This window comes from Eriocheir sinensis, chromosome 41 (assembly GCF_024679095.1).
Source record: "Eriocheir sinensis breed Jianghai 21 chromosome 41, ASM2467909v1, whole genome shotgun sequence".
In the NCBI taxonomy this organism is placed as follows: domain Eukaryota; kingdom Metazoa; phylum Arthropoda; class Malacostraca; order Decapoda; family Varunidae; genus Eriocheir; species Eriocheir sinensis.
This window is the reverse complement of record NC_066549.1, coordinates 8270085-8285182: the sequence shown is the minus strand read 5'-3', so window position 1 is coordinate 8285182 and position 15098 is coordinate 8270085. Positions and strand designations below refer to the sequence as shown.

General features: G+C 37.7%; 1 protein-coding gene across 1 annotated transcript in view; it reads right to left on the bottom strand.

Annotated features, from left to right (window-relative positions):
• Positions 1–15098, bottom strand: part of LOC127009616 (extracellular matrix organizing protein FRAS1-like) — a 105420-nt gene that overhangs the window by 20052 nt on the left and 70270 nt on the right. Inside the window, 14 exon segments of the mRNA XM_050882846.1 lie at positions 6–159; positions 2028–2215; positions 3260–3461; positions 3857–4143; positions 4551–4763; positions 4910–5054; positions 6076–6200; positions 6910–7162; positions 7980–8196; positions 8340–8442; positions 8568–9536; positions 10435–10605; positions 12671–12992; positions 13514–13761. Of these exon segments, the coding sequence (XP_050738803.1) occupies positions 6–159; positions 2028–2215; positions 3260–3461; positions 3857–4143; positions 4551–4763; positions 4910–5054; positions 6076–6200; positions 6910–7162; positions 7980–8196; positions 8340–8442; positions 8568–9536; positions 10435–10605; positions 12671–12992; positions 13514–13761 (3597 nt within the window).

The window sequence follows — 15098 nt, the reverse complement described above, 5'->3', positions numbered from 1 at the left end:
CTCACCGTGCTGTGGCAGCTGTTCCACAATAATCACTAGATTTTCTGCTCCTGAATCTGTGTCTGATATAATAAGGGACTGATTTTGAATGATGGCGGTCTCGCCCTTTTCAACTACCACTTGTTCTCCAAGAACAACTGGTGGTTCATCATTCACAGGCTGTGAAAGGAAAATAGTTTGTGAAAGATCCAATACTAAATGATAATGCAAATTTTCAACACCAAACTAAGATGTTTACTAGTTGACATTTATATTTTCCTACTTATACTATATGATCAATAGCTCATTTCCCTCTAAGATATATCATAGTGCCAGGCATGTCAGATGCCAGTAGGGTTAAGGACAAGACTAGTCTTTGGCAAGAAACAGTGTTCAGTAAGTGGGAAGCTTCTGAGAGGAGCTTCTTTTAAAGTCAATAGAATGATGGGGTGTAAGAAAAATGGAGGCAACTTAAATGTGTAGGACCTCATGAATTTCCATATTGAAAGAACTGGGAATTGGGAAAAGTTGCAGTGTGAATGTGAACATGATTTAGGAAATGTTGAAGAGAAATTAATCTGAAAAGAAAATGTGCAAGAGAAGGGGGAAGGAAAGAACTATCCTTTCTATATGTCCATGAGGAAGGAACAGACGGGTTCAAGAACAGTATAAATGGCAGGAAAAATAAGGATACTGAAATTAGTGTGGGTGTGTGCATGTATCCTGCTTGATGTGAAGATTGGAGATAATGGGATTACTGGAAAAGTTGAATGAAAGCTTAGTTCATTTTGAAAAGAAAGGGATTATTCTAATGAATGGGAAACAAAGAGATTGGGAGTAAGGTTGCAAAAAGGAAATGTATAATGAGCAAGCAAAAATGGTGAGCTTGAGTTTGTGGTGAGCACCAGTACAGAAAAAAGTTACTGGCAAAAAACTTTCAGCAAAAGAAAATAATCTAGAAATACAAATAGAGGAGTAAAATGTATGGAGAAAGAGAATAGACCTAATAGGTTAAATAGCAACATGTGAGAAAATGAGAAGGAATGTGAGATGCCACTGCTATGAGAGAAATGTTTAAGAACTCTGTACATTTAACAGCTGGTTAGAGCCCAATAGGAGTTAGATAACAGATGAGTGGATGAGGGAAGAAGGGAAGTGGAGAGTGAAATAATATGAGAAGGAGTACAGTGAAAGTTATGAAAGAAGTGTGGGAGGAGCAAGGGAATAGAAAATTACTTGAATATAAAAAAACACTGTTTCATTGTTCAAGAGAATGTTGGTGTGGTATGGTGGTTTAGGTGAGCCAGTGAGGGTGACAGTGATTATAAACAGAGGAAAGTAGAAGTTGCACCATGCACATAAAGGGATATGTGACAAAAGGAGTACCTGGGGATAATGTGTACAGAAAAAAAGTATGATAGATGTGTAACATCAATGATACTGTGGAGATTAAAAGTTACACAAAATTTATTTAAGGAATATCTCAAAAGAAGAGAGAAAAGGGAGAAGAAATATGAGCAAATTAGTAAATTACTTAGGTAGAGAGGGAACTATTGTAAAATCTTTAAAAAATGTGAGTGAAAATTATATTAAAAATAAGAACTTCTTAGTGATGAATATGGGAGTGGAAACAAGTAAGAGATACATTTGTGGAAAGGCAGATATAAAAGGAAGAGACGGAAGAAAATAAGATACAGGTAATGTGAATTGCTTTCCTATTCTAGAAAATAAACTATGAGCAGTATAAGGTTGCATATTGATTTGGTACATGTAGCCTGTGGAAAAGCCAACCATCATGAGTTCCACTTTACCAAAGTTGCAACCTGGTTGAATGTGTTACATCTGAGAATTCAAAATCACTTTATATACAAAAATGCTTGAGCAAAATTTGAAGAAAAGTTTATAGTCTCAATTTTTGCTTACTTTGCTATGAGAAATTTGTAACTACCTTTTCCTTTACATAAAACCAGTAACATTAAAATTACTATCACCAATATGTATAATTAGTAATATCTAAGACTCAATATATGACAATAAAAATTAATTACCTTGATAGTTATATCGAGTCTTTCAACAGGGGAGTTACTTTTCCCATCAGTGATGTGGAAGTGAAAAGTATCATGGACGGGCTCCTGATGACGGTGATGAGACTGAATGTACCATATGTTGCCTCCCTGCAGGGCTGGGTATGTAAATTTTGTGAGAGGATTTGCTCCCTTGGAACCAATCCTCATGTCTGAAATAATAGTCTGCATTAAAAAACTATTCAAAACCAAAACCACAAGCATATTATGAATATAATCCACTGAACCAAGTGAACACCCACTTCATTGTTCTACTTAAAAATGGGATCCATTCAACATGTTAATCATAACACTAGAAAATACAGTTGTTCGTTTTTTTCAATGATGGATTATCTCTCTTTCTATATGCAGTAAAATAGTGATACAGTATTAATCCAATTTAGTAATGAAATTCCTTAAAAATTAATGATATAAAAAACATATCCTTTCGAATTTTTAGTCGAGTCATTTTTAGCTTTTCTCAATAGAATCTTGGCAAATCAGGGAAAAAAGTCTAAAGTACCAAAAAATAGTCAAAAGGATGCGATGAACTATCTAGTTCTGAGCCCACGGCGACAATCCAGTCAGTGAAACAAAACAAAAAACAGAATCAAGCGTATAAATGTAAAAGTGATATCCCATTAAATAAACAGTATGATTAGGAGATGAATTCAAGTATGACTGCATGATTGAATACAAAGGTTCATGCTTATGAAATAAAATCAGTCTGGACTTGCATCAATGGAGCTCCTCAGGGATCAGTTTTGGGTCCATTCTCATTCATCATCTACAATGACTACACCAATAATCTAAGTTCACAAAAAAAAATAGTGAGAGCAAGTGTCTGCTAATGATGCCAAGAGGTCAATTGTACAACAATACTAGTCAAATGGCTGACACATTAATGTTAACAAGAGAAGCATACGTGTGTTGGAAAGATCTACCCTTTCATTAAAAAACAATGGATAACATTAAAGTAGATTATTTCAATAGCAAAAGGCACTTGGATAAGCTGGTAGTTCTTTTTCTTTACTAAGGAACTTTTGTGTGTGCTAAAATAAATATATATATCTAATCAAAGGAAAGACTTAATGGGCTGAGAGTCATGTGCATTACACTTGACAGCAGTTCCTATTTAGTTTTAGCACTAAATTTGATTTCTAACTTACATTAACCAGTGAAGCATCAAAAACAAATATCAACAAATGGTAATTTACCTGAATTTTTGTTGGTTAAGTATCCAACAACTGGTTGTGAATCCAGCACCACTTCAAGGTTAGAGAGAGGAGTGTCCAGATCTGAAGCAGTGATTGAGCCTGAAGGGATCATTGTACTGCCTCCCTCGGCCACTACTACTGGACTTCCCACTTTTACCTCAGGGATGCTGTTGTCCACACTAAGAATGGCTATCCTAAGCACCTGAAACATGTTAGGAAATTATTTATGATTATATTTACAATATTATAAAAAAAGAATACCAAACTACATGTTTACAAGCTAACACCACAAGAAGTTTCCATGACAATGGTGGATCTCTGCATCAATATTTGAATGATGCTGATACATCATTCAATGATTAATGTAGAGCTAAATCCTCAGAGATAAATCTAGACAAAAATTCAAATGGGGTACATATCACATTCAGGTCCATTATAATTTCCTCATTCACTTCTACAGGACTAATTTGGAATGACGAGTAGCTATTATGAAATTATTTCAAATGAAATATATCAAAAGAATCAAATGCCTATAAATTTTTAAATAAACTCTCAATACAAGCACAAATTGGAGTAACAAGATATCTCTCACTCTACCTGATTAGAAAGTACATTGCTTTGAAGATCTGTAACATTGAAAGTCACTTGGTCCTCTGCTGCTGTGGGGCCGATCTCCACAAGAGAAGTGTAACTGATGAAGCCTTGCACGATGTCTGCTTGTGTGAATTTATTGGTCTTATTGAGCACTTGTGTAACACCAGAAGATTCCATTAAGACTAGAGACCCCAAATGAGGTTCGAGAAGCATGGTGTATACAATGTCTTCATCTTGGGAATGCAGGTCGGTGAAGCGAAGATGAGCACTGGTGATGACTTTGGATTCATCTGAAACACAGAAGTAGCAGAAATTGATCCACTCATTAAGGAGAAGGGGGGATCCTTAAGAAAATACACTAGAAAATACAGTTGTTCGTTTTTTCAAATGGATTATTTCTCTACATCTTTCAATAAAATATAATTGCATAAAATAGTACATACATGTATTAATCAAATTTAGACACAATAATGAAAATATCCTTAAAAATATAATGATATAAAACATATTTGTTCCTTTCAGTGTAATAAAGGATGATAATATTTATTCTTCTTATTGTAATAAATGGCAGAGCATATTTGTTCCTTTAACTGAAATAAGTGGTTAAAAGAGATTATAGTAGTATTGAAAATCATGCATGCCACTTTGCAAACAAAGGTGGACTCAAGTTTGTCACAAAAAAATATTTGAAACTCACATTCATTTAGTGTCACTGACAATGTGGCATTTTCATTCCTGGAGGGATGGTCATGGTCATGATGACGAGGGAGCACAGTGATGCTGATGCGCGTGCTGGCTTCAGACGAGTGGCCCAGGGCCAGAAATACCATGGAGTCTTGGGTTGCCTCAGAACCATCATGTTTGTACAGGAGGCGGGATTGTCTTATAGTGCTGTGGTCCAGACTCTCCTCTGAAGGAATAAATAATACTAATATGAGAAAACAATATAAACTATGTAAGTATTGATTCTGCTGCATATTCACAGGTATACTCATCTTTTTCAAATTATCAAATTTGGCAGGAAAAAAAGTCAACTTCTGAAGAACTAACAATCACCTTCTGTAAATAGGTAAGAATTTCCCTCTGCTTCTCTTGTGACAGTACCATGGAGAGGTGCCTCCAAAAGGATAAATATCACTTCTTCTCCTTGTGCCAAATTCATCAGTTCAAAGAACTCAGATTGGAGCTCCACTGTCTCATGCTGCTTGAAAGAAAATATTTATATAAATTTGATAAAAACCCTCATATGTTACACTGAACTCTAAAAGTAGTAAGCTGCCTTGTAAACTCTTGTGATACATGAGCTGGAAGGGTTGCTCTTGTAGTCTCATATCATAGACATAAAGGCCTGAATCTTCTTTGGCCTGTTTGAGACACAATATAATTTGGTAGCAGATAAACAAGTGGTAGTTTGGAATATGTAGTGAGTGAATAAAGTCCAAAAGCAAAAGGAAAATAACAATATGTTTAGAGATGGAAAATTTACTTCCTTCAACTATGTGAAGAAAACAATGAGTACTAGGAAGTAAAGGAAAGCCATAAGATGAAATGCATAGCTGCAAGGGAAAGAGGAAGGGGATCAGTAAGTCTACTTTTATAGGCACAGTAAGTTGGGAAAATGAATAACGTGAATGTCAAGCTAAACTGTCTGAATACAAGTCTTCAACTGAAAGTGGAGAAGAGAGCAATTACATATGCCCCATTGTAAGACCAAACAGGAAATAAGATTGATCGCTATTGGAAAGTAGAGAATAAAATTGTGGAAAATAATAGATAAATGTACAGTGTGATTTGACAGGTGATGTATATGGTCAGCTTATTAATATGATGGAAAAAGTGATGGTGGGTTTTACAACTATAACTGAACACTATAATGATAAAAAATTGTCAAATCCCGAATGTTTGGCTACACATTAAGAATCCCATCTCCTTGTAACACTGACTGGAGCAAAAATCGAAATATTAAGAGAAAGCAGGATGAATATTACAAATGAACGACTAAGCATAAAAATATATGAAGAATAAAAACATGAACAGGCTTTCCTGAAAATATTTTTGGGTTCCACTTTCAAAAATATTTTGTACACAGCTCAAAGTGTGAAAAATTCAAAATCAAATATGTAGAAAGACATCACTATCTCAGTCTAGACTTATGGGATTAATGAATGAAAAAGAAAATCAATGCCCCAAACAAAAACAAAAACAAAGAAACATTAACTTACACTGCTTATGATAATCTCTGGATCTGGGTGATTGAATGAAAACTGGGTTCCTTTGTGGGGAACAACATGAAAGGTAAACTTCTGCTCAGGTAGCTGGTTTGAGCCTCCTGCCATGGGATCAGAGACTGTGGAAGGTTAAGCATTGAATCAGTCATCTTTTAGCACTGGCTGCTTTAAATTGTAGGGATGGTGACTGGATATATAATTACAACTTATATAAAATATTAAATAGACAAAAATTGACAATGGTTAAGTATGAAATTTATGAAGGGCAAATACCACAATCTTTTTTTTTTTTTTTTTTTTTTTGAGTACTTATGCAAATGTGAAAAAAAGTAGGTTGTTTCATTATCTTTTGAATCTAAAGAAAGCAAACAACAAACCTAAAGGGAAGATTAATAGGGAACTATAGACACAGACAAGATAAGCTTCTTTTTTTTATTAATGTTTACTTTTTTGTGCCCTTGAGCTGTCTCCTTTGCTGTAAAAAAAAAAAAAAAAAAAAAAAAAATGGCCTGAGGATGAGTCACTAAGTACTGATATACTGAAATGACTAAAGCCAAAGGTTTGCTCATGATTCTCAGAGAAGAATATGGCAACATAGTTATTCTATTGAACCTGATACTAGCCACAGTGGTTTTATTATATTCCTGTAATAGATGTATCCAAAGTTTTATGAGAAATACATATACATCTCAGATTCATAAGCTTCAGTAATTTCAGTAATTATTTTACCCACTTTCCTGAATAATAAACTTACATTACTTAATCTTTCTCAGTTACATTGTATCATACATAATTAATAGTGAAGATGGCAAAATTCTATTTTATTACCTGTAAATTTAAAGCTGAAATATTTATCTTCTTGTCCCATGTCACTAAAAGGTGGCATATATATGATCTTCATATCATCAATGTCTGCTTGCATGAATTGTCGCAGTTCAAGGCCGGGGGAATCAATGTGGAAAAGAGAGCCATGATGAGGCCCCAGAGGGTGAGTGATGGTATATACAAGGTGATCAGATGGACCAACTCCAGGAACAGAGAGATGGCTAGGAGTCAGGGTCACAGCTTGGCCCTCCAGCACCTGAGATGAGGGATGAGAGGGAAGTTAAATTCACATAACCACCTGTTGCAGTTACAGTTTTTAATCAAAGAGCATGACATACAATATCCATATGTAAAATTTTGGAGAACTTGGTAAAATATTATCATGAAGGGAGTGAACACTGATAAATTTGTAAAACAGGTTCACTGATAACATAAAACTAAGGCACTTCAAAACATGTTTCAGTGAAAAAGGGTACATGTATATTACTTTAATTAACAGAAACTTTTAAAATGGTACCAGCAGACAGACATAAAAGTGCTGAAAAAAGCAGACTTGATGAATGGCTTCTAAAGATAACATGAAAATGGTTCAAAACAAGAGTTCCTATAACTTCTTAGTAAATTTTCCTCAGACTCAGTTGCTAAGAGAATCTAAGGTTGTTAATGTTTTCACTGTCTGTCTTGATTCCTGTTACCCGACTCTAATTACTTGATTACTGTTTCTATGCAAGCTGTGAAGTATTTAAGTAATTAGTGGGATAACATAGGAATCAAGATGGACAGGGAATACCCAATTAAGGGCAAGTTACCCATGATTGGGAACCCTTGCCCTAGATGTAAACTTACCATATTGATAAGCAAGCTTACCCTAGGGGTAAGCTTGCCCCAAATGTGAATTTTCTATAACTAAGGGTAATCTCCCAAGCTTTCCCTAGAGGTAAGCTTCTAAGCTTTTTTTTCAAATTTTATATATAATTCTTGTTGAAGAAAAATGACATAATGACACTTTAATTTAGTTCTCTCAACACAGTAACTTGATATATCAATTAAATTAAATTACAGCCAAAACTTACTGTTGCAGTTAGTTGAGTGTTTGGTGCAGGTGACATATCTAACCCCGGCTCTGAGGCCTCCACTTGTATGATAAAGGCCTGGTCACCGAGGATGTTAGGTGGGTGGGAGCTGTCAGCCACTGAGAACAACAGTTGGTCTGATGTGCTATCACCGCCCACTAACTCCCCAGAGTGTAAGTACCATACACGACCCTCATCAACATCCCGTTGAGTGAAGCTGCAATATGTCAACTATGAGCCAGATTGTAAAAGTGTATTACATTCAACATGGTTTATGCTTTGGTCTCAATAATTATTCCTTGCATGCTCTACAATCAATATATGAAAAAAATTAAAAAAAGATTATGGTAGTCAACTAACCTAGTGGTAGGTCTAACCAAATGTGCCTCATCCATCTGAGTCCATCCATCATGGAAGAAGCCCTCAGGGGCTGGGGGCAGTGGGATGACAAGTGCAATTTTACCTGAAAAAAAGGTTATTCTTTTTCAACTGGTATTTAAAACAAATTCACTTGTTTAGACATTACTTCAACTTAACTTCAATACTCAGATTTTACTGAATATAACTAGCAACAGATGGGTCACTCACCTTGGCCAGAGTTTTCCAGCATAGGCAGAAGAGTGAACACTAAATTTGTATCTTCTGAATCAATGTCTGAAGCCTGCAGTAACTGAGGGGAGATCTGAACTCTTCCACCCACCTGCACCCTTGCACCAAAGTTCCTGGTCAGTATAGGGTGCTTATGCTCTTCATCAACAATGTATACTTGAAGGAGGAAGTTCACCACATTATACTCATCACTAGCCTGAAGTAATACAAGGTCAGATTCTTTGCTTGAACCATCATGAGAGTATATTACCTGTTCCTGGGTCAGTTCCTCAAGGGTAAACATAAGGACTTTCTCATCAGCCACAGATAACTGGCCATGATGAGGCCTATCCACCAGCATGATTGTTACACTTTCAGGGTTGTCCAAGTCAAGAATATTCAAGACCTCATTACTTAATACAGCTTGCTGTCCACGAAGAACCAGCAAAGGCTCATTTATAAACACTTCAGGAGGATGTTGGGAAATCACACTGATTGAGATCAATTCTGGCCCTGCCTTATAGTGACCATCCCACACATTGAACTGCACCTTTCCAAACAAAGATAGGTTTGCCTGATGCCTGTAAAATATTTTGTTCTCAGTCATTTCAGAAACGGTAAAATTATCATTTTTCTTTAGTTTTTGGCTGCTGCCATTGACCATTCTCAGAAGATCTCCATTTGAGGGTGGGTCTTCTAGTGTGACAACCAGCAAATCACTGGAAGTGTCAGTGTCTACAATGTGAAGCACAGAACCATTGAGAGGAAACAACTTTCCATTTTCTGCAACAATGGGTCCGAGGAGTTGAAATGAAGGCCCTGCAGTGTTGTAGTGGCAGACTCCAGACACAGTATTGGTAAGGTAGTTGGGACTGCACTGCTCCACACACTGGCCCCCCTGCAGCAGGTAGGGTGGGCGGCAGTGTAAACACTCGTACAGAGAACATTCCTCACACCCACTTCCACACTCTGAAATTCAACAACACTGTGAACAGGCAATGTTAAAGTACACCAAATACTTTATGTTATGAACTTATATTCTGAAATATTTTCAATACTGACATTATGGACTTGGTAGTAAAAATACTGGAACTAATGGACATAATCTATTGGACTCAATGTCAGTACAGTGTCTAAAGTATTGATCCTTATGGAAAGTTACCAATATTTTCCCAAACGTCTGCTTGCTTGAGCTACTGAAGGTTTAGTAAAGACACATCACTGCAGTATATTGAGCCATGCTTCTCCTTTCATTTTGTTGGGTTTACTTTATTTATCGATTATTTTCCTGTAATCAACATAGTCAGCCTTCCACCAATGCAGTTTTCACTTTTTGAAGTTCATGCCCCCAGTGCCCTTGACAATGAGAGGGTTGGCTGATGCCCATCTGAGTGACAGCAAACAAACGCCTTCAGAATCATTATTCTTTTAATATGTAATATGTATATCAGCATAGCAGTAGTCTTTCAGCCTCCATTGGTCATAGTGTATGGGTTTGATTGCCAACAAAAGAAAGTTGTGAAACCTTATTTCTCCATCCTTCATGACTAGATTATTAATAATGTTATGCTTCTCTGAAAAACTACAATAGACAGAATTATCCTATGGCTGTTTCTACAAGATAGCAAAGCAATTTTTCTGAAAATTTAAAATAATTGTCCTGTAATCTATCTAAGACTTAATTAAAATAAAACACACTTTCTGTATTTTACAAATAAAACATCAAAAATACAGAAAACTGCTTAAAATATCAGGAATATATATTGAATGACCCCCTTGTAAGCTGGGTATGATTGGAAAAATGGCACCTCAATAAAGATTGTGATATACTTCCTTTATGGTGATGATCAACAAAATTTTCACTTACCATGGCAGCGATTATCAAATACATTTGCAAAAGTTCCTGACTTGCAGGAGGTAACACATAGATCATACTGCAGCAGGTAGGGAGGGTGGCAGGCTAAACACAATGAGCTGGTGTTGCACTTGCTACAGCCTCCAGGGCATGGATGACATTCCTGGCCAACCTGGTAGTGTCCTGCAGGAGGCATAAAAACTTACATTACAGTAAAAAATCTAAAGAAAATTGTAGGAACGTTTGCTTGGAAAGACCTTTTCTGATGGGATTTATCTAAAGGAATGCAATGTCACATTATATCAAGTTTGGTTATTATAAGTAGGGCTGGGGTGTCAGGCACAGTGACACAAAAATGGCCTCTGGCATGGTGACCGTTTAGCTCTTCAGTGGCTTTTTATTTTTTTACAACAAGGGAGACAGCTCAAGGGCAAACAACAAAGGCGGAGACAAAAAAGCTCACTAAATGCTGCTCCAGCAAAAGAAAAAAGAATGAGAGGCCAAGAGAGGTCAATTCTGGGTGGGGAGGTGACGATATTCTTCTCTTGAAAGAGTTCAAGTCATAGGCAGGAGGAAATACATATGAAGGAAGGTTGTTCCACAGTTTACCAGCAGAAGGGATAAAAGAATTATGTTGGTTAACTCTTGCATAAGGGTTTTGGATTGAATAGGGGTGAGCAAGAGTAGAAAGTCGTGTGCAGCGGGGCCACGGGAGGAGGGGAGGCGTGCAGCTGGCAAGTTCACAAGAGCTGTCAGCATGAAAATATCAATAGAAGATAGAAATAGATGCAACATTATGGGAAAATTTAAGAGGTAAAAGACCACTAGTAAGAGCGATTTTCTGGTTTGATTCAAAATCCATAGAAAGACTGGAGAGTAAAGCTATAGGACAGTAGTTGGAGGGATTGGAACAGTCACTCTTCTTAGGCACAGGCTATATGTAGGCATACTTCCAGCAGGAAGGGAAGGTGGATGTTGAAAGGCAGATACGAAAGAGTTTGACCAGGCAGGGTGTCAGCACAGAAGCACAGTTTTAAAGGACAATAGGAGGCACTCCATTGGGCCCATAAACCTCCTGAGGATTGAGGCCATGCCTTGAATTGTCCAGAGTGAAATTTTTAGAGAAAGTTCAGTTTTAGAAAGAGTTCAGCCTTAGAGATATGTGGCAGCGATGCTGCCACTGGGACTAAGGAGAGGTGGGAAAGATGAAGAAATAAAATCATTGGAGATATTTTTGGCAAGGTGCCAAAGTCTCTGGAAAAATTAGAGAAAACAAAGCTGTGGCACTTCTATTGATGAGAGAATTTTTGAAAAGTCTGACAATCGATTTGGCACAATTCCTGGCAGAAATGTAAAGATCATGAGTAGCAGGAGTAAGAAGGCTCAGTATCTTTTTGAAAGCAGCCCCTCTATCTTTTATAGAAGGAGAACAAGCATGATTGAACCAAGGCTTATTAGCATGAGAGTAGAGAAAGAACATGGAATGCGTGCAGCCATTCCAGAGACAGTCACCTCAGTAATGCACTGGGCACACACAGAGGGGTCTCTCTCCCAGAAGCTGCAATCATTTCACAGGAAACTGAAAAAGTACATCCTCAGGTCATCCCACCAAGCCAAAGCAAAATGCCAGTAGTACCGTCTCTTCGGTGGGTCCAGAGGCTGTACAGGAGCGATAGGTCAGAATACAGAAATAAAGTTGTGATCAGAGGAGCCCAATGGAGAGAACAGCTTAACAGAGTAAACCAAAGGGTTAGAAGTTAGGAAGAGGTCTAGGATGTTGGGTGTGTCTCCAAGGTAGTTGGGGATACATGTAGGGTACTGAACCAAGTGCCCTAGATCATTGAGGAGAGCAAGGGTGTAAGCTTGTTCACCAGGCTGGTCAGTGAAAGAGGATGAAAGGCAAAGCTGGTGGTGAACATTGAAATCTCCTAAGATGGAGATTTCAGCAAAGAAAGAGTGAATCAAGATGCACTCCACTTTGGAATTCAGTGCTGCTCTGACTTTTATTCTGAAGGCTCGGGTTCTATTCCCAGCACTCAGTGGTGTACATTTCAAGAAGGTTGTTGATGATTGATCTCTATCTTTGGTAAATTTTGCTGGTTGTAATACTGCCAATGCTTCAAGTTAAAACAACCTCACACTATAAAAAAACAGGGTGAAAAATTAAATTTAAACCTCATGAAAGTAGAAAAAAAGACAAATATGAGTAAAACCTTAACACTTATACTGGAACAATGTAGACAGTTACCTATTGAACATTCAGCAAGACATTTATTCCCCTCTTTTAATGTATCAGCCCTGCATTCAAGGCAGTCTTCTTCCGAGGGGCCCAAACATTTCTCACAGGTCCAGTGACACTCTTGACATTCTCCATCAGCATTCATATCCACATAAAACATTGGTGGACACTGATCAACACATTTGCCATAGAGCAGATGTTGAGAGGGATGGCAGGTGAGGCATCTGGAACCATCACTTGTGCAGGTGTTACAATTTCCCTCACACTTGGAGCAAATTCCCTCAGAAGTAAGGTAGAAACCACTGGAACATTGGATTGTTTCACATATTCCCTGTTGAAATATATCATTTTTAATCATATAAACTAAACAGCACAAAAGTATGAATAATAAAATTGGAAAAAAAGTCAGACTTTCATGCAAGAAAATGGGTAATGATGACAAATATTCACTCAGTTATAACTTTTCACTGATTATATGAAAATTTTAATTACATGAAAAAAGTTCCTTATGTAGTAAAACCCCTGATTGTTGGCAAACTTGTGTCAATTCTTTATCAGCTGAGCCTACAATGATCACAATCAGTAGTCTTTCTCAAGTAGAAAGTAAATATGTAAATAGTAGCTACATCTATTATGTTTGCACCCATTTATAGAAAATATACATATTCAATTAAATAATCATATCAGTAATTTCTGTACTATATTACATGTACAACTCCAAGTTATCTGGCTGTTCAAGGTCAACATACTGGTCATTTCATTCTAGACCACTGTTTTTGTGAGTTATGTTGCACAGAAATAAGGAGAAAAAAATGATGATGGATTTTTACTTAATATCTACTGAGTCCAAACCTGAGGTGTGAGGTTCATTCCTTCAAGGCAGGTGAGGCAGCTGGTCACGTGAGGTCCATCACATGTTGCACACTGAGGGTGACACTGCTCACATGTATTAGAATCACGGCTCAAAAAGTGTCCCTGGCTGCAGTTAAGTACGCATTGGTCACCCTCCCGGTGCTTGTATCCCCCCTTACAGCGCAGACAAATGCTAGAGGAGGTGTTGGTGTGGTCAAGAGCACACACATTGCAGGAGGGATGACAAGCTGCCCAACAAAGAAAGGTAAATTGATTAGTTAAGTGTTGCTACATTTTTTGGAGTAGAGAGAGAATATGACCGAGTGATGCAAACTATGGAAAAATGAAAGCCAGAATAGTTATGACAAAAAAAAAATCTTTTTTTCTCTTGCTGAGGTGTTGCACATATTTTCTAACAATTTATCTATAGTTCTTATACTCTATTCCCTCCAGGAAGCCTCCTTATGACAGTAGCCATGGTAGTAGAGTTTCCAATTCTCCCTGTTCATAAACTTATTTGCAACATTCACATCTCCACATTTACCTAACCTACTCCCTAACCAAGACCCAGATCAAGTGTTTGGTCTATTGATGTGTCCATTATAGCACTGGCCCTACAAAGTCCACTCTGGACACTTCAAGGCATGGCCTCAATCCTCAGAAGGTTTATGGGCCCAATAGAGTGCCTCCTGTTGTCCTTAAAAACATGCTTTCATGCTGACATCCTGCCTGGATAGGCGGTGGCCAAATGGTCAGTATGCGGACGTGGTGAGCCTGTGGACCAATGTTCAAGTCCCACCCAAAACACACTGATTTTTCAAGACATCACCAAGTGGCGGAAGAGTACCCACATGCTGCCCAGATTTTCAATCAACCCTAACTTCAGCGACTTCATTCAAGTGGAGCACCAGGGGGCAGCATAGGCCAAACAAGAGTCATATATCACAGCAGCCAGTATAAGTAAAATTTGCCTATGCCACTAATGGGCTGGGGCCATCCAAGAGGCCCCTCAAGAAAGCCTACCAACGCTACAGGCACCACCTAAAAAATAAAATAAAAATAGCTGTCCAGCCAGTACATGTAAACAATGGATACCATACTCAGAACCAACAGGATGTTTTGATATAAAGTTCAGGGCATACTCTAAGCAGCACATGGCCTTGGTCCTCACCTCCACCTCACTGACCCTTGAGCCTGTGGTGAGTAAAAACCCATTACCCTGGGACACAAGGCAATTGTAACATCTGGGGTATGATGGCTTACTTTCCCTAGGTACCCATTTATTGAGAAGTTCATATGGGAGGATGAACAGCTGGGTGAGCTGGGTACAGACTGCCCAGGCTACTATCACACCCAGGCACATGAACTTTTGGATTTTTTTACTTGAAGATAGCCTTAAGAATAAAAGTGAACAGTGCATCTTATACAAAGGAGCATCTTACACACAATAAAATACAATATTTAATGCTTAATCGACAGAGATTGGAAGTTTGGCATTATGCATTTTCTGTACGGCATAACACATTTTGTCTATGCCTTAGGGCTATTTTATTCTATTGAGGTTGATTCTATGATACTGCCACAG